Source organism: Hyposmocoma kahamanoa, unplaced genomic scaffold (genome assembly GCF_003589595.1).
Source record: "Hyposmocoma kahamanoa isolate Upper Pololo Valley unplaced genomic scaffold, ASM358959v1 270, whole genome shotgun sequence".
NCBI classification, from domain to species: domain Eukaryota; kingdom Metazoa; phylum Arthropoda; class Insecta; order Lepidoptera; family Cosmopterigidae; genus Hyposmocoma; species Hyposmocoma kahamanoa.
The window spans coordinates 4,143,382-4,170,920 of NW_020653770.1; the positions used below are offsets into that span (position 1 = coordinate 4,143,382).

The window sequence follows — 27,539 nt, forward strand, 5'->3', positions numbered from 1 at the left end:
GACCTACAAACAAATTGACGACAGGTCTAATACAGAAACCACACAAAAAATGTCCGAAGTTAACCTATTTAAGAGTTGTTGCAACCTCAAATGGCTTTGGTTGAATCCGCATAACAGTGAAAGTATTGAATCAATCATTTTGGAAAAAATATATAGTAAAATTGAGGATATCCACTGATTAGTATACGGTGTGAAAACATGATTTCTAAAAATTTTGAATCGTTCAATAATTCCTTTTCCTTCCACTATCCTTACGTTGGTTTGTTCCGTCATGATGACTTTGGCCTTTTCAAGAGGAGTGAATAGGCATTATTTAGACGCACCTATTTTTTTAATGTAAATAAACTAAAACGCGAACCTTCCCTGGAAAAGTCACTAAATAGATAATAAAGAGTTGTGCAGATATACCTATACATACAAATATTATAAATATGAAAATATAACTGAGTCTCTGTTTGTTAGTCACAGCTATAAGAAATGTATCGATATTTTCTATTTGGAAATTCCAACTAAACGTAAAATCTAATTTTCATTATAGCGAAAACCGATTTATAACAAAACCGTTATAATTTCAGGAAATTTTGGATGCTTATTACAAAGAAAACACTAAATTAGCGGAGGTTTTTTGTAATATTCCCATCGAGTATATAATCTGAAATAGAGACGAAATGTCATTTAATTTGTTTTAAAAACTATTCTGCCAAATCATTACTGATTGAAGGCTGAGGTTCAGAGTACGATTTGTAATACAATTCATCACAACACGTTATTAAAAGTTACTCAAAATGAATTCGTTAAAAGATTAAATTTGTGTATCCAAGAAAATGGAGCTCATTTCGAGCAACTAATTAGTTACATTACCATTTTTTTCGTTTTATTAAAATATGTTAAGATTTCATGGTTTTTTGTTTTTCATTTAATTAATTTTGTGAGAGAGATTTCATTCTTATAATTAACCGTATCGATCGGCGCAATAAAAGTGCAGGGTGCATTTTTTTCAGATTAAAGCGGGTACTATTCCCGCGTGTTGCTAGAAATTTTTCGAAAATCTATGCATGCAGTTTTACTTCTTTTAAAAAATAAAGGAATGTTTCCTTTAAGTAAAAATTTCTATCTCCAGTATTTAGAGTACTTTCCCTCCAGGTGTCATTACAAATTTCCACCCGGTATACTCGATGAATATTCCTAAAAAAACGGAAAAAAACGAAAAAGAACGGTGTATCATACACAAAGAAACATGTTTAATTTTTTGTGTAAAATAGAGCTCATTAGCCCCCTTTCTTTACACAGTCACCGTATCGCGTGATCAGGAGCGTACAGAATCGCGCACGGGAAAGCCTGCACGCGTAATCGTGCGCGATTACCTGTTTGGAATTTTTTAAGCGTTCTTTCACGCGCGATGGCTCGTGTTTGTTTTTGTTCCTACGGAAAGAGCGTCCATGTAAAGGCTAATAGGGCAGAATAGACCGCGTGAAACTGGCGCGTGTTGGAGTGCGCGATTGTGTTCCCTTTCTCTTCCCGTGTAAAGCCCGCCATTGGAGCATTCAAAACTTGTTACCCTTTTACTTTGCTTAACGGCAGAAATAGGTAAGGTGGAAGTACTTCCCTGGACGATCTCGTTCACAAGCAGCTCTACTAAATACTAAAATAATACAATATTAGATATTAAAAACTTACCTATTATTTAAAGTACTAGAAGTAATAGTAAGATTTTCAATCGGCGGCATTTTCTCCTTAACGTCTTTTTTGACATCTCTCCTCTGATCTCTTCTGGGCGCGTTTTTATTGCCGATGTTTTGTCGCGGCGGCGGCTGTTTGTTTTTAGTCGCTTTGACAGACGCATTGCGACGCAGCTGAGAGCCTTGGTCCGAGGAGTCGATGGAGGATGGCTGGGATTTTGAACGGGGTCGTGGAGCGCGTTTCTTACTAAAAGAAAAAAAAAATATAATTATCAATAACAAAGGCCGAACATTTAGAAAAAAATCCTTCGATCCGGGCGGATTCGAACTGCCTCCGTGGCCGAACGGTTACCATGCCGGACTGCCACGCAGAGGTCCCAGGTTCGATTCCCGGGCCGGGAGAAATGTTTGTATGGCCTACATTTATTTCTCTCGTGAGTTTGGGTGTAATTTGTGGTTGTCTATGTGTGTGTCCATGGCACCCGCGACACAGGGTTTCCCTAGTGCGGGGCTATGTTGAGTGTGTGCGTTATTTATAAAAAAAAATTTCGAACCGACAAATTTTTCAAAGATGACGCTACATAAAAATTCGTTAGAAACCAAAAAGCAAGATCTGCAACAAGCTCATAGAAAAATTCCTAAGGTCCGCTGGTCCGTTCTGTGGCTTAGTAGGCATAGCGTCTGGCACATTTTATAACATTTGACCAACTTCTGCCGTCCGTCCTGATTTTTTTCTTCCGATACAATGAAATGATCCTAACAAGAAACTGAGTCGATCTACATAAAAAAATAATATTTATGGTCAATTGTGACAACTAAACAATTGACTATGTGAAATTTGTTTTTACAAGAAAAACCTAATGGTTTCTATAGTTCATTTGTTTAGGTACTTAACTAAATGTAAACAATCTACTCTATCTATGAAGGTATAGTCATTATGATACCGACTCAGTATCAGTGATCAGGACCAGTGTAAGGACTAGATCGCAAAACCCTCTATAAAAAGATTATAATTTACAATGACTGGGTAGCAAAACGACTAGATATCGAAATGACTACATCGTTAAATAGACTACATGGTAAAACGAGAAGGTAGCAAAATAACTGGATTTTGTTATTGTTTTTTCAAAGTACAGTTTGGTTAAACATTTGTGGTAACCGTTCGGCCACGGAGACAATTTTTACTACACGCTATACTATACTATAACAAATAAATCAAGTAGATTTTTAAGGGTAATTCTTTTATTTTGTTTAGGATTAATGCCATCTACCCATACTAGCAAAACACACTACGCACACTACGCCATCTATTGACAAAGTTCAGAAAATGATTTTGGCTCACGATCAACATTTGAATAATATTACAAGGAAAAAACTGATTTTTCATATTTCTTATTAAAGAGGAATTATCACAGAAGAAAAAAACATTGGAAGTGTCTTAAGCCTCGATTACTATCAGAACCGATGTCGCCAAAACTCACACACTCTTAATTTGAAACTACTCTACAAAATCTTGACATTGTATGGTCATAGTTTCAAATTTAAAAAGAAATAACAAATCGTAGATTGTTAGTATAATTTAAACTTTACCCTGTTGGCATATCGTTGAAAGTTCAATAACATCAATACCAATTATACAAGTTACGACGTTTTGATATTATATTGACATTTCTAACAATGTGCTGCCATCTAGCGGTTTATTGCTGAACGACGACAAATTGGAGTTATTAATTTAGTCCTCCAAAAAAAAGGCGATTATATTGCAAGGGTATAAGCTTTACTTTCGTCTTTTAACAAAAAAAGTATTTCGATAAACAGAAAAATGAAAATTTACTAATATAAAACTTTCCGATCATATGAAATATCACCACCGTTAATATTTTTAGTGCGACTATTATTTTTGCACTCCATATCAGCACAATAAGGCATTTTTGTAGGATTTTAGAGAATTTGAACGAACGACGCTAACTAACCACTGCTACTGTATTTATTGTACTGTGCGAATTATAATATCAACGGCCATTTACATAATATAAACTACTTCCAGGCTCAGTAGCCTGGAAGTAATCAGCGCCATAATAGATACAAGACGGAATTTTGACCTTTATCATAGCTACATATTTTTTATATTGTTGCCTAACATACCTGCTTCTATTGCTGGCTTCGAGTTCCGGGAAGTCCTCAGGGTTGGGTGGTTTCCTATTCGGCGTTGGAGCGTTGGCCTGTCGTCTGTAAGCGTCCACATCCTCCCAAGTGCGCGTGTACTTGTTTGGCCCTCGTCTATTATGTAAAAAAATAATAATAAAACAAGTTCATAAAAAGGCTAAGATGAGAAACATAAAAGCTAGTGTTGGTGCTAGCTAGAAATCTTTAATTGCAACATAGGTGCATAGTTCATATTAAAGAAATAGAAAGGTCTTAACACACGTTCGTTACCAGCATGCCTTTACTAACAACGTTACGGGCATTTTGATAAGCCCAGTCATTACGAATAATGGCCGGTCTGTATTAATAATCGCCGCATCAAATGGTCAATGTAGTAAAAACTGCAAGACTAATCACTTTTCCCGATCAGTATGATTAATGACCACTGTGTCTTGGTCAATGTAATAGAATTATTTATACCACCCGGTTTAAGTGATACATTCACGCCATCTTACGTCCCGATTTATCAAATGAGCGATAGGCATTAGGCATTTTATTAATTTGGGCCGGCCAAAGTACGATTTTATCAATTTGGCCGATGCTCTTGGTCATTATTCATAATGACCGGTCCATATCAATAATGCCCGATTAATCAAATTTCCCGTAACACGGACATTGCCAGTAACCTTCCATTTACCTGCTACCGGCATGCATAATTTAACTTAGAAGCATCAAACATTAAGCATACAAGCATAAATTTAAAAATGTACTTGAATAGATAATGCTACAAACATTTTAGTCTATATTCGTGCAGCAAACAAAAATCTAATATCTGTTTCTAACACAGTAAAAATCTAAGATCTCTTTTTAAAATTGTCAAGTAACAGCACGCTGGGTTTTACACTTTAGATTTTCGATTTTCTTATAAGTAAATGACATAGTCTTGATTTTTAACCGCAGATGCAAAACGGCGGAGTTATAATTTTGAGCTTTTGTGTATCTGTGTGTCATTCTGTCAATATGTCGGTATGTCTGTCTGGCGTAAAATTAATATTTATTTTATTTCCACTCGTCAGATCGACTTGAACTTTGGTATACGGGAACGGGGGGTATTGGGAGCTCGCGGGTAATGAGACCGGTGTTAAACTGAACTTTTCCAATGCTCGTACTTGTACAAACTGTGCTCTTATTTAACGTTCAACAAAGTTCTCCCGCGGGCGCCCCCGCAGAAGCCCGCGTTTAGTCGTACGAGTTGGTTGGGTTTTTCGCTCCCCGCTTATAAAAATTGCCACATTTCATCATCCCAGGTAAGCATTAAAGTGCATAGATACTACATTGTATTTACACTAGCTATGTCACCATATCTATCAAATTTTAGGTGTTATGCTTAAAATTAGAAATATTTTTACTGTTTTATTTTAATTCGAGAGTTATTTGGCTCTCCTTACCCCATTGCAGTATCCACCGGATATTCCATATACCTTTAACACTTTTTTGTTTATTTTGAATAATTTTTAACTTATTATATTTATATTTTATTACTTTAATTTATATGTTTATTCATTTATACATTACGTTTATACATTACAATATTAATGGTAATCTTTATCTGATTCTGCAACCATAGACAGTCTTCAGACTACCCAACTCCTAATTACTAACAGTAGAATCTTTGGGCTCATTATATTGGTTGATCACGCTTTTTTAAATTTATAAATGTTTATGTCTAAGGGTGGTCACACACGACGACCTTTAGCAGCGATGCAAACGCGATACACATTAAATAAATTAATTAATTAACTAATTTATTTATTTAATGTATCTATTAATTTCACTTATAAATTTACAATTAACAAAACAAAATAATGTGCATAAACCTATACAGATTTTTTAACATAAGAGACTGTATCGATGCAGCCGCGCGTTTGCATCGATGCAATCGCCTATAAATCGCAAGTGTATCGCTGTATGTAACTACTCTAAAAGTAGATGCGCTGTTAAAAGTACATAAAGAAAAGCTACAATAAGCAAAGGAACTGAAAATATCATGCGACATGGAACACATTGACTAACCGCCAGTGTCGATACCTCCTTTTATTAATTCGAATGCGAGGGGATAGAAACAAGATTTTAATAAGTACAACATACAAAAGGCACTAGGAGGAGAAGCATACAGTAATGACACTGATCAGACTTATGAAAGTTATTTAATGTTGTAGTACTGGTTAGACGACAGGTCGTCTAAGGAGAAAGGGCCGTTAGTGTCGCCATTGAAATAACAATTTCAAATAATCAGACACGAAAAATATCTAAAATGTAGTTTGAAAAAATGGTTGTATAAACAAAACAGTCTAGAGTACTAAAAAAACCGACCTCAAAAGTCATTCATCCCCTAATTTTCCACCTTTAGAGGCGGAATATTTTCTTCAAATTTGAATAGGACCACATCTGAGGTACCCTCTTTTCAACAAAAAAAGAATCATCAAAATCGGTTGACAAATGTCGGAGTTATCGCGTAACATACATACAAAAAAAAAAAGAAAAAAAAACAGTCGAATGAGAGAACCTCCTCCTTCTTTTGGAGTCCGTTAAAAACGATCAATTAATCAAAAATTTTGTGAAATAATAATGATTTGTATTTTTAGATGAATAAATAAAACCTGAGAATTGTAATATTTTTTATCTGTAACGCAAACACCAAACACACCACGTGACGTTATACGTGGGTAAGTAAAGAAATGTCACCGCATCCATCGTTGGCGTATTAGAATGTGTTTTTCCTCCGTTTAATCACTTTTTAACAAAAACTAAAAATAAAAATAGATTGTGGACAGTAGTCAATCAATATATTAAAAAAACAGTAAAAAAAAAAATTCTCGCAAGTGGCGAATGTAGTGTGCATTGTTTACCTACAAATAACGTCACTCAAATTAAGTGACATGTAGAGCCGATTGCGCGGTTTTTTTAATGATTTGGTTTAGGGATTTGAAAAGCTTTATAATATTATGAACAAAATAATATTTTTCTTCGTTGTGTACATGAATTATGACTATGATGATTTTAAAAAGTTTTCGGAAAAGCTGTTCGATTCCTCATCATCCTTAAAATTTGAAGTGTTGCCCTTTTAACCACCGTTGTTGTAATCTGGCAAAACTTTTAAAAATGTTTACATTTAAACAGTTGTTTATTGATTTCCTACAGAACATGAGCAAACAAATCAACGGTAAACTCTCGATGGATTCAGAATCTAAAAACAGATCTAGGAACAAACCCTAAACAGTCGGAATAAACACTGGTATCATGTCGGCGTATGGTACCTCAGTAGCTAATCAGAGATGCGTATCAACCGCGCGTAACGTCGGATAGCGTTTTGTTTGACGTTCAAACAAGCACATTATGATACGCATCATAGATCTGATCAGGCTTTCAAGCTCCATCTAAGGCTGCTAACAGATTGACTGCATGTTTGCAGTTAATGCGTGAAGTCGTTATCAACTTCATGCAACCGAGACCTCGACTACATGAAGTTGATAACGTAAATATAAATGCCAACATGATAATTCAACCATCACTTGAAACGTAACAGATGCCCCACCGGGCTACCACCACTCTTGACCGCAGCTATCCATTGCGATGCAACTCACGCGTCTATTTCAAACTGTTCTCTGTTCTAAATTCAACTTAAGCCAATCACATTCCGGTATTTATGTATATCATACTTGTTTACCAATAATTTTAAAAGCAAATTGTTTACTTCCTATGTGCTATTATAGCTCGAACTCACCCATATCGTCTGTTTCGACGCGCATGCGGCGGCGCGTCCTCGTTTCTGATGTCGTATCCGTAGATTGCGACTAATTCGTCGCGCGACTTCGGCACCTAAACGAACAATAACAAGTTCCATTGTCTTGCATTCAGAAACTCCTGACTATTATTGGAGCCAGTTACAATAATGTTAGAACAAAAAATTAACCTAATAGTAATTAATTCAAGGTGTACTTTCAATTGCTTTTGATTTTCTCTCCAAAAGTGTATCTCCGAAATTCGTCTTTCAGCGATTTTTTTTTTCAACTATAATTTTTGTTAGAGTTAATGTATCAAAAAAGTGGTCCTGATACGCATCGAAGATATGACCAGGTTATATACAGCTTTTGTTCCGCGCGCGTATCCAATAATATCGAACAGATATCAGATAACAAAGTTATCTATGAACATCTTATATGAGATACGCGTGAGACGTAGCGACTTACGAAACCTAGTTCTTCATCATCAAGACATTTCCTCTGCTGGGCACAGGTTTCCTTTAAGGACAAGTATTAGACCATAGTCCGCCATCCTGGCTCAATGAAAGTTAGGGACTTCACACTTACCGGCTCATATTCCTATTTTTAGATATCGGTAGTGAAATCGCATTAAACTGTCAGAATAAGCTATACGTCCTTGCCATAAGAGCGAAAGAGACGTTGCGCGTTACGCATTGGTTCGTACCGTAGTACGGCTCAACACCGGTCAACAACGAACTGCTTCTTGTGACTTTCCGATAGCATCCATACGCAGCCGATGACGGCCGATCGGCTTTTCTAACGGCCAATAAATTCAAACTGCATTGTAGCTCTATCTATGAAAAAATCATATCGATACCGAAGGTTGGTTATACCTGTTCGTTTTCATTGTACTTGTCATGGGACCACTTGTTGACGCTCTCAGACTTGCGAGGCCCACGACGTCGGTCGGCTGGCGATTCGATTTCCTTCTTTTCCGAAGCCGTTTCTGATGTTGACACTATTGAGTCTTCTCCACTGTCGACAAAAGAACATAACAAAAAACAGTTCATTAAGTGCTTCAGAAACATCATTTTTATTTTAGTAGCGGTTGAGTTCCTTGTGAGAGTTCGTCCATGGAAGTACTGCCGCCTTACCTATTTCTGCCGCCAAGCAGTAATACTAGCATTACTGTGTTCCGGTTTTGAAGGGTAAGGATGCTGCTGAAATTACAGACACATGAGACTTTTCAACTTATGCCTCAGGGTAATGGGCGCAGTGGCAGTGCCCCTCAGATCTTTGCGATTTAAAGCTCTGAATGCCACTGCAACCGTTATGGACAAGCGTGTCGCTTACCAACAGGCGCACGACTTGTTCGTTATATCATTTAGTTTCATAAAAAAATATATTACAGTAAAAACCTGCACAATTTCAGGACAACAAAGGATCAGATTGGAGCACTGGGATGATCAGTTTATAAAACTTTCCAGTTTCCAAGTCTGTTTTGTAAGCATCTAACAATACATTCATGAAGTTTTCCAAAAGTTAATGATGACACCAATTATCTCCTAACACTACTGGATACCAGACAACTTTCTATACATATGTTACACCGCGGCTTCGCTTCAGCGGTCAGCCCGGTCATTGACTTGCTATTGCTGTTTATGTTTGATTGTAATGTGTGTAATAATAACGATACTTTTCAGTTTGTTAGTCTAGATCATGGGTTCCCAAAGTTTTTGGCTCATCGCCCACTTAGGCCAGATAAATAATTTCAACACCCACCACCACAAAAAATAATTGAAAAGACGTATTTTTTATATTAACTTGAAACAAACAAATCACGAGGAAAAGAAAATATATATTTGTAGTGTAGTTTATATAGATAATACAGGTTTTTTTTCTCAAATGCGGTAGCACCCCCTAGGAACATCGACGCCTCCCAATTGCTTCCGAGGCCCCTGCCACCTACGACTCTTCAGCGTCCACTAGGCGGTATGGACCACTTTGAGAAACTATTGTCTAGATGTTATTGTTTATTGATTTTTTTAATTTATTGTTGATGGTCTTAGGTGCGTGGCTGAAAATATTCTACTTATAAACCTTCTGCCAATTTGTCTTCTATACAAAGTATATTTAATATAGAAGGCTCAGCCGTGTTAGTGATTTAAAATGCATTCTTGTAGCACCTTTATAACTTGTATCAAAAAGAAATAAAGTCCAGAAATTAAAAAAATCGACAAAAACATCAAAATTGGTTCACGAATGCCAGAGTAATCACGCAACATACACACAATTAAAAAAAAAATCTGAAAATTTGTAATTTAATTTGTAATACTAAAGTGCTTAAATAAATAAAAATAAATAAAAAAATACAATCAAATTGAGAACCTTCAAGCTGTTTTGAAGTCATTTAATAATTAAGAATGGGTTTTTTACAGGATTGGACTATTTGAAAAACAGGAGATGATTACGACCTTGTTTTATGTTGTTTGTATTATGTAAATTATTATTTTATTTTTCAAATGTTTTATTAAAAATTGAGCAAATTACACCTGACTTGATAAATTAGAAAGCAGATTCCTATGAAATGACAAGCAAGGAACCACTCACACTAATGGTGTAACTCGATTCTGTTTTCTCAAACGAAAAGTGTATAACATTTTGGAGGAACAGTAAATGGGACTTTAGAAATTAAATTGGGAATTTGGATTCAATTTCACTCGGAATATCGGGCATACTTCCGAATGAACGAATGAATGAAATACTCTTTATTGCCCATAAAATCACAATGACATCATAGAACAGCAACATAAGTAAATATAAAAATTGTTAATGTGCAACAGACGGTCTTATTGCTGTGTAGCAATTTCTTTCAGGCAACCTTAGGATATAAATTTGTACCCCACGTAGTTTCAAAAATACACTACACCAAAAGTACTAATAAAATATATATTTAGATATTATACTCATAAATTATATATATCCATAGATTATTTTAATACATAACAATAAATAATATTAAACACAGGAAATAAATAAAAGGCCCGTGGAAGAAAAACGAAACTTAGGAATTGAGGAAGTGATCCTTGACACGTTGTTTGAAGGAATTAAAAGAGGTTGTCAAATAGATTGTGGAAATGTATTCCACGTCTGATCGCTGACACAGTGAAAGATTTGGAATAAACATTGGAGGTATGAGAGGTTGTTTTTTGTGGACGTTTAATATGAGTTAAGAGCCCTGGGAAAAAGCATCCTCACCTGGCAGCAGTACGATCGTCATGTTCATAAAAGGTCCCTCTCTTTGGGATGTACTGCGGGTTGCTGCGGTCCTCGTCATCGTCCACCCGACGCTCTGTCTCCTAAAATATAAATACAGCTTGATGAATTTCAAAAAATACGTATTAAAACTATTGATTTGTACCGTTACCTCTATCATTAACAAATAGAAGGTGTCATTGAGGCATGAAAGTGAAATTTGAACAGAAATTTTGTTTACATTCAAATTTATCAACGACGGGACGATGGACGGTAAAAACTTTTTCATCACAAAAAGAAACTAATGAAAATTATGGTACAGGAAAACTTATTATGAGAAAACAAAATTTTACCTATTTTTGCCGCCAAGCAGTAATAAGATTTTTACTGCGTTTCGGTTTTGAAGGGTAATAAGGGTGCTAGTGAAATTACAGGCACGTGGGACTTGTCAACTTATGTCTCGGAGTGACGGGCGTAGTGGCAGTGCCCCTCAGGTCTTTGTGATTTAAAGCTCTGAGTGGCTCTGCAACTGTTAAGGACAGACGTGTCGCTTACCACCAGACCCATGACTTGTTTGTCCCATCCCTTACACCATTATTAAAAAACATCATTTAGGTTAGGTTTCAAATAATAAAGAATATATGTGTCTATACCATTGACTTACAATTATATGGACGTCGGGTCCGCGCTAAAGTGTCCGCACTTGTGAGGCGCTAAAATCGTATACAGAGCGCGACACTCCGCTTTAGACTTCATTTGTTCTACGGACAGCGCGATACTGCGATGACATAACAATTTAAATTTCGAATAGGTTGACTTGGGACATTTTTTTCGTGGTTTTTGTATTAGACCCGTCGTCCATTTATTTGTAAGTCAATGGTCTATACATACAATGTACAGTAAAATTTAATGTTAACTTATTTTTTAGGAAGATAATCAGGTCTATGCCTGGCTACTTAAAATACAAGAACCACCTATAATAATTAAGGCAACAATCTACTGTCTAATGTATAACCATCGAGTATATAACCAGAAATAGAGAGAAAATAAGGGCCATCCATCCCTGGCAACTCATCAGGCAAATGGACCTTATATCACTTTTAAATATCAACTCTCGTTTGCGCTGAAACCACAAATTAGAAAACTGAAATAGTACAGCGCCAACAACTGACCTGTGTTTACGTCTCCGTATATTCCAAAAATATTCTATATTTATTTTAATAAAGATAATATGTCTAACAGTAGGGGCTATTCCATTCGGTGGTGTGGGAAAAACAGCAAAACATCTAATTACAAAACAGACGGAATCAGATTTCATCGGTAATTAAGTATTAAATATGTCATTTTGCAATTTACGTCCATTATATCAAAGCTCAAGTTAAACTGGTCGAGTTGAAGTGAGATAATTGACGACACCCGTCAATTGTTTCGAATTAGGGCTAGCCATCCGAACTGCAGAATAGTTTTCAAACAAATTAAATGACGTTCAGTCTCCATTTCAGGTTATATATACTAATTCGTAAAGCAGTTTGATAGAGAAAATAAAGATTTATTGCAATAAAGCAAAGGTTCTTCTGGTAATGTTAAAACTTTGAAACAATGTTTTGGGGTCATATGCTATCATAGAATCGGAATGTAAACGTCCATAAGAGAAATGTTACAAAAGGACTGGATGCTATTGAAACCTATATCAATCTATTTTCACAAGCTTATTATACAGGATGTAAATTTGAGACGGGGCAGCAAGGCTAGCTACCTTAATCATTGTAGTTACAGGAAAACGATTCTAAAAGACTATCCATGAATTTTGAAGATATTTTGATTGACATTCACAGATTTTGAAAAAATGGTACAGTCAGCAAGATAAAAGGCAATTTTTACAAAACTTTTTTTATGCCATTCGATCCGGTCTCTGGTAAGGATCAATAGACTCTATGGGACCAACTGAGGTAAAGTACTCTAAATGTCAGAAATAGATATTTAAATTGTTGGATTTAGAAATTCATCTAAATTAAGTTCTAAATTAAGTACGGAAAGTAAGCATACTAGTTGCGAAAATGCCGAATTGGATTCCAGATAGAAGCAATCAATCAAGCAATCTAGGAAACAAACTTATTTTTGGGTTACTCTGTTGGTTATTCTGCATGGGTTATAAATGCTGTATCATATGAATTTAACTAAGTTTTTCGAAATATTGAAGATTCATCACTAAACAGTACTTCTTATTTTTTTTATGATATCAAGTGACAGAAGAAACGAGTCCCTGGTAATAACACGCCTGTCCATATCCATATGTTTAAAAGAATAACTTAGAATGAATTAAGAAGTAAAGTAAAAATTAAGTTAGTTGCCCAACAAAAAGAATCAAAGGAGGTTATATGATACAGCATGTTTAATGTTTGTTTAGTGCTGAGAATTTGCACATCAGGTAAATATTTGTTGATACAAAGAAAATAATAATCTAAATTAGTTCTGGCCTTAGTGTTATGGAAAATGTCCTCAAAGCTCACGTTGTTGCTTTTCTTCATACATAGAATGCCCTAGTATGAGAACATGTAATTAATTGATGATTAAAGATTCTGGGGCTACTCTGCTGAAATCCATGTTAATAAAAAAGCTGCGCTTGTTTACCGCAAACACAACCAGCACTTGCTCGATGCTGGCCGAAAATTGAGCTCAGTTACAATGGTTGATCACAGTGACAACGTCCACGGCCGAATGGCTTGCCAAGCGTTTTCATGGTGTCGCCAACTTTGAAGTCCCGGGTTCAATGCCCAGGCGGGTCAATGTACAAAATTTTTCTATATTGTTTCGGGTCTTGAGGTTTGTGGCACCATCGGTGTTTCCAATTTCCATAACACAAGTGCGTTAGCTACTTAATTTGGAATAATTATACCTAATTACCCGTACTATCACCATTGTTATAATTTCAAAATACTCGCAATAAACCAGATAATGCAACATATTAACGAATGAAGTCATTCATTACGTATATGTCCATTATTTTGTATCTAATTATTTCGATCTGTATCATAAAATACTCAAACATAATCCCTTTTCTCAAAAGTAAAATATCTCGTGTCAATTTCTCAGAAATTGATTATGTGGATGAATATGTCCTATCTAGGACAAATAATATCCCTAAGTTCCCAAATGAAGAAAGAAATTCAAAGAAGAATAAGTGCTCACATTTGGGTGCCAAACATGGAGCTTGACTAAGTCTCTCAGCCAAAGACTAAAGCTGTGCCAACAAGGGATGGAGAGAAGCATGTTACACATCAAGCTGAAAGACAAATGGAGACTCCAGAATTAGGAAGGCAACCAAGGTGACTGATGTCACAATGAAAATCAAACGACTGAAGTGGTGCTGGTGTGGATACATGGTAAGATCAACAAAAGAAAAGTGGTCAAAAGATGTGACACATTGGTATCCAAGAGATGGGAAGAGGCATAGAGGAAGGCCAACAACAAGGTGGGAAGACGATCTGCCCCGAGAATGGAGCTGGTCCACACAAGACCGTTGCTTATGGAGAAATATGGAGGAGGCCTATGTCAAAGGGTAACCTAATTAGAACCAGAACCGATGCTGATGTTACAATTAAGAATTAATACTGTTAGAAGTAAGCATTAGGTTAGACTCAGAATTAATTTAGTTTTAGAAGTAAATCAGTGAATAGAGGCAAATTTTTTTATAAATAAAATTTATATTTCATATGAATGGGAAGCTGGTAATAATGTTCAGCAAAATTGTAACTTTCAAGGTGCTCATACCTAAACAAAGAATAAAAACCTATGGTGTCTCTAACATTCTTAATAAATTCTAAGGTAACAAATATTTTGAGACTAAAGCAATAAAAAAATAACAAAGTAATTGTTATTTGATATGTTTTTTATAAATTTCACCAGGCACAACTTACCATCAGTGATATGCTTAGAAAGGCATGACAATAAAGGCTCGAAAAATCTAAATAAGTGTCTCTAAATACTTATGGTTTGTGTATTGCTACATGCATCATGATATTGGGCCGGGTATACTGCACAATTACACCATACGATAGAACTCTGTAGAAACATTCCAGCACAAATGTATGTCTACACACCCGCTACAAGGCTTGTATTTATGCACACATTTGCATAATCCAGCAATGCACTAACATTGCAAAACACTGATTGTCTAAAATGCACCTTTAATTATTATACAAATCCATACACGGTGCACAACAGTTGCGCACACATGCAAGCCGTAAATAATTTTATATTTTTAGTATATCCTGCTTGTTTTAATACTGATGTAAATCGGATGAGCTTTGCAGTAAATTACATGACAACATAATTTACCATTACATAATTGTACGGTATATATACGCTCACTTAATTGACACTTACTAAATGTTAACTTACTCCTGTTTACAATTACTTCTTCACAATTATTAATGTTAAATTATTACTGTTTAATAAAATCCTTTTAACATTTTACTACCATTTATGAGTTAAAAGTCTTCATATAGGTAATGAATTACTTGTTGCTTTTTTAAATCCAATTAGAAAGTAAAATGAAACAAAAAACTTACCTGATTATCAGGATCTCGGTCGGAACGATCAGATTCACTTCCTGCAGAGTCATAATCAGATTCTGCCTGCCCTGCATCCTGAAAACAATCAGCTACCTTCAACAACTGCATTTCTTCCACTTTACCCAAGCAAAACCGACGTGGCGCCAATTAATTAGGAGTCTAATCACGGCGGCGGCCTTTCAGTGAGTGGTCAGTGATCATGACCTCGTTTGAACGAAAAGAAATGGGCATACCGACACGCGAACACGGGAGAAAGTTTACGCGCACTTCACCCACCAAATCGAAAGTTCTATCGTCTTATTGTTACTCCCACCTTACTCCGAACTTACGTTTCCTGAGTTGTCGTGATCATTTTCAGCGTGAGAAGCATCAGAATACTCCGAATCAGGGTCTTGTCGTTCCTGTCTCCTCGATACGGACGTCATTTCGGCGTCCTCACGCGGCACTTGTAACACTTCCAGATTTGCGGCTTTAATTCAATTGTTTAGCTGAATCAGTAACGGCGGTTATCGCACTTGGTTTTCAGTTGACAATGAGAAAAAATCCCCTCCTTTTCGTCCACAGAAAATGAAAGAATATGAAGAACGTCAGTCAAAACAAGAAATCTTGCGGCCATAAACCATAAACTAGTCGTTCCGATTTACGGATCTGTCTCTGATCTCTTGTCATAACAATCGATAATTAAATATTACCTTTTGCATTGACAAACGTAGAGTACATTATAAAAATGAAGCAAGAAAACTCCTATTTGAAGGAGTTAAAAGTTTAATTTGTTTATCTTATTTGAGTATTAACGAAAATAGACGATTTCATTCTTGGGACGTACGTTTCACGACTAAAAAGTCACTTATATTCACTCTGTCAACACAGAACAAAAAGCGTCAAAATAGAGACTGTATTGTCAATCATTTTAATATTATGTACATACATTGCGTATCTTACTCGAAAACTCTAACGCATTATCCATAAACAGCAAGCAATGTTATATAAAATATTAATATTGAAAGTAAATCACAAATTATAAAGATATAGTAGGAATGTCACTTCAATCAGCTGGATATGTACGTGTATTTGTATGTGTTCTCGAGGATTATTATATTTTTCAACTAAAATTTAATTCAAATACCAAATATTAAAGGCACTTAATTGAACTTCACAATGGAAAGGTAAATACTGACCAATTTATAGTAAATTAATTACAATTTTACCGTGTAATTTTCTAACCTTTTAGTTCAAGTTCCAAAGATATTGAAGATAAAAAAACCACTACAGACACTGAAGAAGACATTAAAACTGTTCAGTTGCTGACACGGGGCCTGCTAGAATTGTATGAACCTCCTCTAGCAACCATAAACACACATTTGAGAGAGTTAACGTGAGTTCTTTCTTCTTTTTTGTTTTATTTAATGTGCCAGACAAGCACAATAATTGCCTGGTCTCTAGGGGGTTCCCTGTACTTTGAGCACCAGAACAATCGAAGTCACTCCGGGTCACTACCAGAGCATAACCAATTAAAAAAAGTACATTTCGCAACCTGGTTCTACTGGGATTCCAACCCGGGAATTCCTCATCCAGCGCCCACGTTGCGAACCGTAGGCCATCAAACATTATTTTCTGTATTTCTGGGTATGTTAGAGTTTACAGGATTGTAAAAAACAAGACTAATCTTGTCTTCGACTATCCTGTAAATTCGAATATCATGAATTCAAAATTTTCAAAGGCAACGCACGCATGAAACTATATAAATAACTTATATAAAATACTACCCCCTGATGGGTGTACATAGTTCCATACTAGGAATGCACAGGCCACAGCCATAGGACATAAAGACTATAGGAGCCAGGAACATCCTCTTTGACGCTGTTGGCCATGACTCCGAACTGCAATTAGTGGTAATCACGATAGATCAGTTTGTGTTCACAGTGATGAAGGGCTGCATAAACCTCAAATTAAGCCACCCTAATAATAATTGTCCAGACTCTTAAGTTATTAAATCTAAAAGGGACCCCAACATTTCCATAAAAAGAGCTGCAGTTTTAAACACATACCAATTGTCACAAACTTCCTGAAGTTTTATTTTAACATACATTCATAGCCTCACACTAGGGAAACCCTGTATCGCGGGTGCCATGGACACACACATAGGTAGACAACCACAAATTACACCCACCCGTCCCGCACTAAAAAGTTTGGCAATTCATTCTTATGCCGAACCATCAAATTGTGGAACCAACTCCCGGCGCATGTATTCCCTCCCCTCTATAACATCGGGTCCTTCAAACGTAGTGTGAAGAAGCATTTGGCCAGACCGGCAAAATGATAGTGACGGAGTGAAGATATTTGTGTTTTCCATCCGTTACTCTCATCTCTGGACTGTATTCGCACTTTCCATCAGGCGCGGTGCAGTCATTTTGACGAGTCACAATAAAAAAAAAAAAAAAAAAAAAAAACTCACAAGAGAAATGTAAGCCATAAAAATATTTATCCCCACCTAGGAATCGAACTTGGGCTGCGTGGCAGTCCAGCATAGTAACCGTTTGATCACAGGGGCAATTGAAAAACACAAAAGAGGTTCTTAAATTAAAATCGTAGCTTAATTAACAACATGGAGCTAGGTAACATTTAGCTCTTATCTGGCTTTACTAATACCAGCATAATGAAGTGTTATCAATCGTTTAGTTACAAAAAAATTTTTGGAGACCATTTCAGTAAAATCATTTAAATGTTTTTTACATTGTGTTTATCCTAAGGTTCTTTATTTTAATTTTGTGAATATTTTGTCACAAATTAAACCAACCAAACCAAAGTTACCAAAGTTTTTCTTTCTTTCTCTTGGGGGTTAAGTAGCTCGCGTCCGTAGGCTGTGCACCTTCGAGACCCTACACGTGACCCCTGGGTGGTGCCAAATAAGCTAAAAAATCCGGTGGTAGACCTTGGTCGTGGCTGGTGACGACCCTCTGGGCGAAGCCTAGCCGCCAAACAGCAATGACTGTGTTCCGGTTTGACGCTCAGAGTAGCCGCTCTGCAATGAAGGGTCTGTACAGTTGCACTGCACTGATTTGGTTGATCTCGGGACGGGAGGGTAGCGGGATCCGAAGCACGGTACTCCGCTGGCCGACCGCAGGTAGTAGGGGGCCCTATTAGCTGATTAGCCTCCAGTGAAAGGCTGCCCCGCCAACTCGCAAAAAATTCCGAGGTGCTCCATCGTTCGATCAACAGTCCAACAACGGTATCCTAAAGCGCAACTTGTCTTTTTGGGGGACTTTAATGCCCATCACCAGGAATGGTTGTTTCTATACCAAAAAACCGACCATGCTGGAAGTGAGGCGCGGGCATGTGCTCTATCGCTAGACCTCACCCAGCTGGTGAGTTGCGCTACCCTGGTACCGGACGTTGACGACCACACAGCCAATTGCCTGGATCTTCTGGAATTGCTTGGACCATCCAGACCGCTATCAAGTATCGGTCTCGTCCCCACTAGGGACATCCGATCACTGTCTGGTGAAATCTGTATCTGTCTACTCCCCACCCGATCTCGGTACGAGAAGTACTAAGAGGATGTGGCGATACAAGTCAGCAGATTGGGATGCGATGCGACATTTCTTTGCATCTTATTCCCTGGCGGCAGCTGTGCTTCTCTTCTGACGATCCGACGTGCTGCGCGTCGGCCGTCTCTGAGGTGATTATTCGGGCTATGGAATACTTTATTCCGTATTTCGAAGTCCTGCGGCAAAGCTCGCCCTTGGTTTAACGCTGAATGTGCTTCTGCGGAAACGCTAAAGCAGTTTGCGTACCAGGCTTGGGCTGATGCTCGAGATCGCAAAGCACCGGAAACCCTCCGTCTGAAGAAAGCCTTTAACAAAGCCGCTAGATCCTGCAAAAAAGTGATACGGAAAGCTCGCATATTAGTCGTATTGGGGTCAGGTTAGCTTCATACCCATCAGGGAGTAAAGCATTCTGGTCACTCGCTAAATCGGTCGAAGCGAATTTCTGCAGGTCATCCCTTCCGCCTTTAATGAGAGCTGACGGATCGCTGGCTCATACCGCTGAAGAGAAAGCAAATCTTTTTGTTTCTCTTTTTGCTTCCAACTCCCGTCTTGACGCTACAATGCAAACACCACCTACACTATCTCGCTATGACTCGGAAATGCCCGAGATCACTATCCGTCAAAAAGAGGCTTTGAAAACTTTACGCAAATTAGACGTCAACAAAACCAGTGGCCCTGACGGAGTCCCAGCGATTGTCCTGCGGAACTGTGCACCCGAGTTGTCTTCGGTGTTGACTCGCCTGTATTGCCTCTCTATAAGTTCTGGACAGGTCCCGAAATCCTGGAAGCTTGCAAATGTACAGCCTGTACCTAAGAAAGGTAGTTCATAGCCGACCCATCTAATTATCGATCTATCGCAATCACCTCCATACTCTGTAAGACTATGGAGCGCGTATTGAATAGCCGTCTCCTTGGATACCTCGAAAATAACGATCTCCTCAGTGATTGACAGTATGGTTTTCGCCGTGGTCGATCTACTGGGGATCTTCTTGCGTATGCCACACATTTACGGAGCGAGGCTGTCGAGAAACGCGGTGAATCGCTAGCCGTGTCTCTCGACATATCAAAGGCTTTTGATAGGGTTTGGCATGATAGCCAGTTAAACAAGCTTCCAGCTTACGGAATTCCTGTTGGCTTTTGCACATGGATAGGCGATTTTCTGAAGGATAGATCAATCTGTGTAGTTATAGATGGTTACTCGTCTGCTCCTCATGGTATAAATGCCGGTGTACCTCAGGGATCTGTACTCTCCGCCACTATTCTTGCTGCATATCAACGACCTGCTGCTGATGCCCAGTATCTTTGGGTACGCAGACGACAGCACAGTGGTAGAGAGTTATGTGCCAGACGCCTGAGACAACAGCGAAGGGATCCAGTGTAAGCGAGATGCGATGGTCACCCGGTTGAACCTGAGTCTGAAAGCTGCTTCCGACTGGGGAGATGCTAACAGGGTCCGTTTAATGCGGCTAAAACACAGGCGTGTCTTTTCACATCAAAACGGAGTCCCCTACACCTTACTCCGACTTTCCGAGGTGTATCCGTGCCGATAAGGGACCACCTTGAGCTACTTGGTCTGGACTTATCATCCAACCTCAACTTTGGGCGATACACCGAGTGCTTGGCAAAAACTGCTGCCAGAAAACTAGGCATACTTCACAAGGTCAGGCGGTACTTCACACCTGAACAGCTTTTAAATCTGTATAAAGCACAAGTTCGATCCTGTATGTTCGATCCTGGAGTACTGCTGCCACCTTTGGGACGGCTCTGCCCAATACCAATTAGCTGCCTTGGACTCGGTGGAGCGAAAAACAAAGAGACTTATTAACAATAATTCACTAGTGGAGTCGAAGCATCAAAATCTCGACCACCGCAGAAAAGTAGCCTGCTTGTCGGTTTTCTATCGGATACATTTCGGGAAGTGTGCGCAGGAACTTTTTAATTTGGTTTCGCCCTCACCGTTCCTCCTTCGGTCGACTAGAAGGTCCGGAGCACTCCATTCTTATGTCGTTGATATTCCACCTATTCGTCCGAAGCGCTTAGCTTCCTCCGTGTACGGCAAAGGAATGGAATGCTCTTTCGGCATCTGTATTTCCCGAAAAGTACAATTTGGGGCTATTCAAGGCACGAGTGAATAGGCATTTTTTAGGCAAACGCGTCCCATCGTCGGTCACATCGTCGCTTAACATCAGGTGAGATTGTGGCCAAGCGTGTATCTATTATATATAAAAAAAAGAACTACTGTTTGGCCCACATATTTCTAACACTTGTGCATTAAAATTGAAGTTAATTCTATTATAATAATATAATTATAATATAATAATAGTTGTACTTAAGTTAAATATTTCACATTAGCAAATTAATGTGGTTTATTTCAATGGTGATCGAGTTAATAACTTTTGGGGAAACACATTATTAAAATAAGATCATCATCAAGAATAAAATCAAGAATGATGATATAATAAAATACCTCAATTTTTGTGCTCTAAAACATAGTTTCATTATAAATTTTTGATGGATTAAACCATTTAAATTGTTTTTGCTTTTGTTAATTATTATTAAATTATTTGTTAATTATTATTTAATTTGTTATGTAATGTGATAATTAATGTTAAATGTATTATGGGTAAAACTTTTGTTTTCTATATCTTTGATTTTTTTTCAGTGAAAAGCAAGAGACTGTACAAGGAATGATAACATCAGAAAGGAGGAAACTTGAGGATTTACAAAATGATGCTATGCTGGATGCTTTAGTAAGTTTGGTGTTTAAATTAGGTTAAAGGTTAAAGGTTCCTTTTTTAATTTATTTCAAAGTTGAAATGATGAAATTGCCGCTCTAAAGTTCTGGCCATTGACATTTCAACAGTCTTTTTTTGCCAGTCTTTTTAATCTAAGATTGAGATAAGAATTTTTTAAATAAATGAATCTAGGTTTTTAAATTTAAAATCTTGCCCATTATTCATTCAGTTTTGTATTGATTAATTTTGCATTTGCTGTTCAACTAAATTCATGTAATATTTTAATTTGATCTTCGATGTGACCATTAATGCAGGCACTCCAAACTAAGAGCGACGATTTGTCAAAAAAGTTGTTTACTCTAAATGTTCATGGTTCATTTTTAAAATTCACAAAAAAGTATGTAAATTTTTTTGTTTCCTTTTTCTGTTCCAGCTAGCAGATATAGCTACTAACAGGGAAAAACTAACTTCAATATCAAATTCGATGATGTCGCTACATAAGAGAGTACAGTCTTTACAGGTATCTGTGTAACTTTATTACATTTATAGATAAGAATTTCTTCTCAAGTTCATTTGCAAAAGGCTGCATTTTCGGCCGCATCCATATTTGTGGAAACAACTAGCCAACCTAATTAATGATTAATGTCGGCGGCGGTAATTCTGCTATCTTATTCATCATTACGAAAACCAATATTCGTCCCACTGCTTCCTTGTAATCCTAATTAATAATAATTATAATGAAAGCATAATACTCAATAACGACATCGCTATGTGCTCCCGTGGTTAGAGAGAAATTGACTTCATTTGACATTTGTTTATGCGGCAACTTAAACCTCATAGCGCTCATGGTCGTGCCTGTAGAGATAATTCGTAAAGACGTCATTTGCGAGAATATAATGTCATTTATTTCTTGTAAATACGGTACAATAAAAGCAGATGTTACAAAATTTAAAAAAATTCAGGGTATTTTTTTAGGTGAAAATATTATATGGTGCGTGCAGTCACTGAGGAGCGCCGCAGCTGGCTTTAAACCCCAACGTCATATCTACTTTGGAATAGCGTCTGATCAGGCTAGCAAACTCGATCTAGGGTCAATTAAGACTATAAATTCTAAGTATTCTGACTGACTGCACGCACCATATAATATTTCACTTAAAAGCGATACTTACAAAATTAATTCATAAAATATATTAAACAGTGCACGTTATTACAAGATTATATCTTGCGATTTCTTATGAACTGTCACAGGGATCATCCTGGAGAACAATTGTAGTTAGCTCAGAATAAGTAACATTATTAACATTGACGGTGACTGTACTAACCGGTCAGTAGGTCCAATGCCCATACAATATTGCCCGTAGTCCAGCTAATTGGACTACGGGCAATGAATCCTGTAATCGCATAGGCCTTTGTAAATTGATGTACTTACGTTCATTTTTACAAATATAATTGTTTCCAAAACATAAAGAGGGCAGAGTTAATATGCGACGTGAAATAAACATTTGTTTGCAGCATTCTGTGGGTTTTAGCCCACACATAGCTCTTATGCACCTTTTTTGGGATTTGAATATGTTTTCTCTTTCACTATATATAAAGAAATAGTATATTAATTATTGTTATAATATTATTATATTAATCTATGTGTAAGTATTCTAGTTGCGTCACGTTTTTTTTTGTTTGTTTTTGCAGAGCAGAGCTGCAAATGTTGAGAAAGCAGCGAAACTAAGATCATCTAGTCCAAAACCTTCAACTAGCAGTTAGTGATATTATTTACATAGTATATAATACATATGTATATATTTCACAATATCTACTTAGTTTTGGTATTTATTAAGTATGACATTGGGACTAACCAACGATGGAGTAAGTAGATCATACGATACTCTTATTATTTGAAGTCATTCCACAGTGTTTTAAGTCTGAGAAAAGCATCTATACCCGGCGAAGGTATTCGAGATCAAAAATGCAAATAAACTACTACTTTGACTAAGTGATATCTCATAGATCATAAAATTTGTTTCGGGTTCGTTTTAATAAATCATTAATTAATAGACGTTCGACTCTTGATATTAAGAGTAAATTAGTACGTTTATTTAATTTTTATTAGGAAGTTTCATTTATAATTGAGAAATGCATCAAAAATCATATAAACAAAAAGGGCCGCCAAGATTGTGTATCAACGGAAAATTGCCAATAGGATAAACATAAATATAATCTCAGTACAGAGTACTAAAGAAACCGACGTCAAAAGTACGTGGAATCACATTGTGATTACCAAGTTTTATTGAAATAGGTTACCGGAACGTGCGCAAACCCGGATTCATCCGGGACATGACATAGGAGATAATAAAAATCGGTTCTCACTACTCAAAGTAATATATTGAGAGAGAAAAACGCCTTGAATTGGAGAATAGCAAAATCAACCATTGAAATAATTGCTCCTTATAATAAAATTTAGGCGCTATTTATAAAATTGAATCTTCATGTGACAACAGCTAACACATAAGGTGGATGATTTTCTTCAAAATTAAATGGGACCACTATGGAGGTACACTCTTTACAACAAAAAAAAAATCACGAAAATCGGTTGACAAATACCGGAGTTAACGCGTAACATACATACAAAAAAACAGTCGAATTGAAAACCTCCTCCTTTTTTGAAGTCGGTTGTAAAAGTTAGTATAGGAATCAGTTTTTAGGAGCTTATTTTATTAAAAAGTGTGTTGTAAAGAATACAATGTTTTGATAATTATATTTGTATTTACTGATGGCAATATATCACGCTACGTATTCAGGGATCTCATTTCTTTGCTCTCGAGGCGATTCTTAGTCCTTTCACATTGTTTTTTTGGATTGGTAACACCTTTGTTTACATTTTTTATCTCTAATTCCATCGCCAAGTATTGTAATATATTAGAGAAGATAAGTATTTTTGTATTTATTAAGATGATCTCGGGATGTGCTTATCCGATTTTTGAAACTGTTGTCCAAAACAATATTTATTTTAACCTACAATTTTAATTTTTGGGACCAACACAAGAAGTCAAATAAAACAAATTAAATGAAAATGATCATTTATTTCCAATAACAAAATAGTTACATTGTAAGTACATACTATTTAATATTAATTAAGAAATAAATACTTGTACTGTAATCTACAAAATAATGTTATAACTAATAGCTACCATTTAAGCCACACCGTACATTTATAACTATAAGATGTGTGGTCTATACATCATAAGCGACAAATTAGGCCTTTTCAAATAAATTTAACTAAAGGTTTTTAAATCTAGTTTTTATTAACACTTGCAACACTGGGCCGTCATTTGGTGCAAAAGTACTTAGCCGTAGTAAAAAAATATACGATCTTGTAATGTCAATCACTCTGCCTCGCAATGAGAGTTAGGTCTTCACATAAAAGTATAGAGTTTTAGCCCTCGTCGGCCCGCTCTTTAGGACGCTAGCCGGGTACTAGGATGAGGCAGGGAGGGCAGGTACATATAGGGTTCTTTGTTCTCTTGGCCTCAGTAAATTAGACGCTCATTGAAGTGCTGCAGTGGCGCGATTGTGACACGGCAGGCGCGATTATGACACGGCAGCCGCGCTTCTGTACCGCCATAGTAATTTTTAGTTGTGACTGCAAAAGTGCAAAAAAATATTGTGTGAAAATTAATAGTGGCGCGGTTGCAATGCTTCTATAATCGTCTTAAATTGAAGGCGCCCTTACATTTGTTATTTATTTATAAATCTTTATTAATTAGTCATTTAGGACTATTTATAAATATCGTTCGGAACGCATTCCATAATATGTAGTATATCTTCCGATTTGTTACAATCTTGATTCTTCTGTATTTTTTAATTTATAAATACATTATGTTATAAATTAGTGATTCTAAGTTTTTCTGAAAAGACTTAATCCGCTGCAAATCCACTACATACAGTTGGATGCTGGTAAGCAATAACGAGTCAACTAACATGATCATAGTTTTGCCAAAATGGCACCTAAAAATTTTCGTGTTTGATTGTTCGAAAATTTACTTGTAAAATGAAAACTTTTTCTGTTGTGCGTATTGTTTGGGAATTACAGTAATAAATTCATCATTCCTGGGGTGACAACAGCAAAAGTTTTAATTTTACAAGTAAATTTTAGAACAAACTATAAAAAACAAGGAAAAAATATTTAAGTGCCATTTTCGAAAAACCGTGGTCACGTTGAGTCGTTTTTGTTTATCAGCATCCAGTTATATTAAAATTATAATTAAAGTTGTGTTAAAACTTCTTAAGTGTTTCCTCTTAAATCAAATATATTTTATGACTCACTATGTTGTTATGGGCATTCCAACTAGACTTAATCAAGAAAAAAATATTATATATTTAATAAGTTATATGAGATAAATTCGTTCTCTTAATGGTAAATTTTGCTGTTTTCTTTATACTAAACCAATCTGATAATTGATACAAAATGATAACTATACAAGGTTATTTTTAAAATACTAACAAGAACAACTATTATTCCATGACTTTTAATAATTTTACTTTCATACAAAAATAAATAGATTTAAATAGATCGCTCTAAACGGTAATAACTCCGTGCAGGATGGGTGGGAGCGGAGGACGCTTGCACGTTTGAACTTATTCCAACAACAACTTACAACAAAAACTTAAAAGTTTTTTTGTGGTTAATGTATTGTGTTTTGTAAAAAATCATGGAACAAGAACAGACTTGGAAAAAGTTGTTTTTTATTATGTTAGTAGTATAGGTCGCAGGCCTGTTAATATTTTAAAAATAACCTTGTATAAGTACAAACATCAAACACATAACATACATACATGTAACATAAAACAAGACATAATCAAGTTCATAATTATTTGTAATAAAGTATTGTTACAATTGATCAAATTTTTCTAAAACTATATAGTTAAAAATAACTAACATTTTATCAAAATTTTACCATCAAGGGGGTTATCGAGTTAACTTTTATTATAAACTAAAATTAATTTAAATAAGACTAGTGTTAGCCTAGGAGTGTATGTGATTAGCTTGTGTTATAACTGTAATTTTTATAAATAATATACAGGGTGCCTTATTATATAATTTCAAAGGAGATCCAACTAGACATTGAAACAGTAGCTTTAAATATATATTGCATTTTATAAATATAAATAACGCACACACTCAACATAGCCCCGCACTAGGGAAACCATGTGTCGCGGGTGCCATGGACACACACATAGACAACCACAAATTACACCCAAACTCACGAGAGAAATAATTGTAGGCCATACAACTATTTCTCCCGGCCCGGAAATCGAACCTGGGACCTCTGTGTGGCAGTCCGGCATGGTAACCGTTCGGCCACGGAGGCAGTAATAATAAATAAAATAGTAATTTTGAATGAATCCATCGATTTGGTAAAAGTGCTAAATATACCTATATAATTATAATTAGTAAAATCAAATCCTAGTAAAACTGCCTCCGTGGCCGAACGGTTACCATGCAACTGCCACACAGGGGTCCCAGGTTCGACTCCTGGGCCGGGACAAATATTTGTATGGCCTACATTTATTTCTCTCGTGAGTTTGGGTGTAATTTGTGATTGTCTATGTGTGTGTCCATGGCACCCGCGACACAGGGTTTTCCTAGAGCGGGGCTATGTTCAGTGTGTGCGTTAAAAAAAGAAAAAGAATGGACCGCTAATAAGATACCTTTTGCAGCAAAAAAAGTATCATCGAAATCGGTTCACAAATGTCGGAATAATCGCAACACACAAAAAAAAACAGTCGAATTTGTGAAAGCCCCCGTGTTTTTGAAGTCGGTTAAAAATTTGCTTCCATCGTT

The 27,539-nt window shown here is 36.5% G+C and overlaps 2 protein-coding genes across 3 annotated transcripts in view; one reads left to right on the plus strand and one right to left on the minus strand.

Annotated features, from left to right (window-relative positions):
* The window catches only part of LOC113229004 (protein CASC3-like), a 29,038-nt gene extending 13,011 nt beyond the window's left edge, over positions 1-16,027 (minus strand). Inside the window, exons 1-8 of one of the 2 annotated variants that reach the window (XM_026462474.1) lie at positions 15,747-16,027; positions 15,415-15,492; positions 10,847-10,947; positions 8,482-8,623; positions 7,609-7,703; positions 5,898-5,915; positions 3,825-3,959; positions 1,678-1,926 (exon numbers count right to left, since the gene is read on the minus strand). In XM_026462474.1, coding sequence (XP_026318259.1) covers positions 1,678-1,926; positions 3,825-3,959; positions 5,898-5,915; positions 7,609-7,703; positions 8,482-8,623; positions 10,847-10,947; positions 15,415-15,492; positions 15,747-15,842 — 914 coding nt within the window. In that variant the 5' untranslated portion in view covers positions 15,843-16,027. The remainder of the gene's footprint in view (positions 1-1,677; positions 1,927-3,824; positions 3,960-5,897; positions 5,916-7,608; positions 7,704-8,481; positions 8,624-10,846; positions 10,948-15,414; positions 15,493-15,746) is intronic. The other variant, XM_026462475.1, reaches the window with a different exon arrangement.
* A 548-nt stretch (positions 16,028-16,575) lies between these two features.
* LOC113229032 lies at positions 16,576-24,004 on the plus strand. Its single transcript, XM_026462503.1, has 5 exons — positions 16,576-16,583; positions 16,649-16,792; positions 21,628-21,715; positions 22,134-22,220; positions 23,390-24,004. The coding sequence occupies exons 1-5, from the start codon at positions 16,576-16,578 to the stop codon at positions 23,459-23,461; spliced, it is 399 nt and encodes a 132-aa protein (XP_026318288.1). The 3' UTR covers positions 23,462-24,004.
* Positions 24,005-27,539: the final 3,535 nt, after the last annotated feature.

What these genes read in the sequence shown, in the direction of transcription:
- LOC113229032 (XM_026462503.1), top strand. An exon ending in ATGCTATGCTGGATGCTTTA is followed by an intron (nt 21,716 to 22,133) that starts GTAAGTTTGGTG and finishes TTTCTGTTCCAG; the next exon opens with CTAGCAGATATAGCTACTAA. An exon ending in AGAGAGTACAGTCTTTACAG is followed by an intron (nt 22,221 to 23,389) that starts GTATCTGTGTAA and finishes TTGTTTTTGCAG; the next exon opens with AGCAGAGCTGCAAATGTTGA.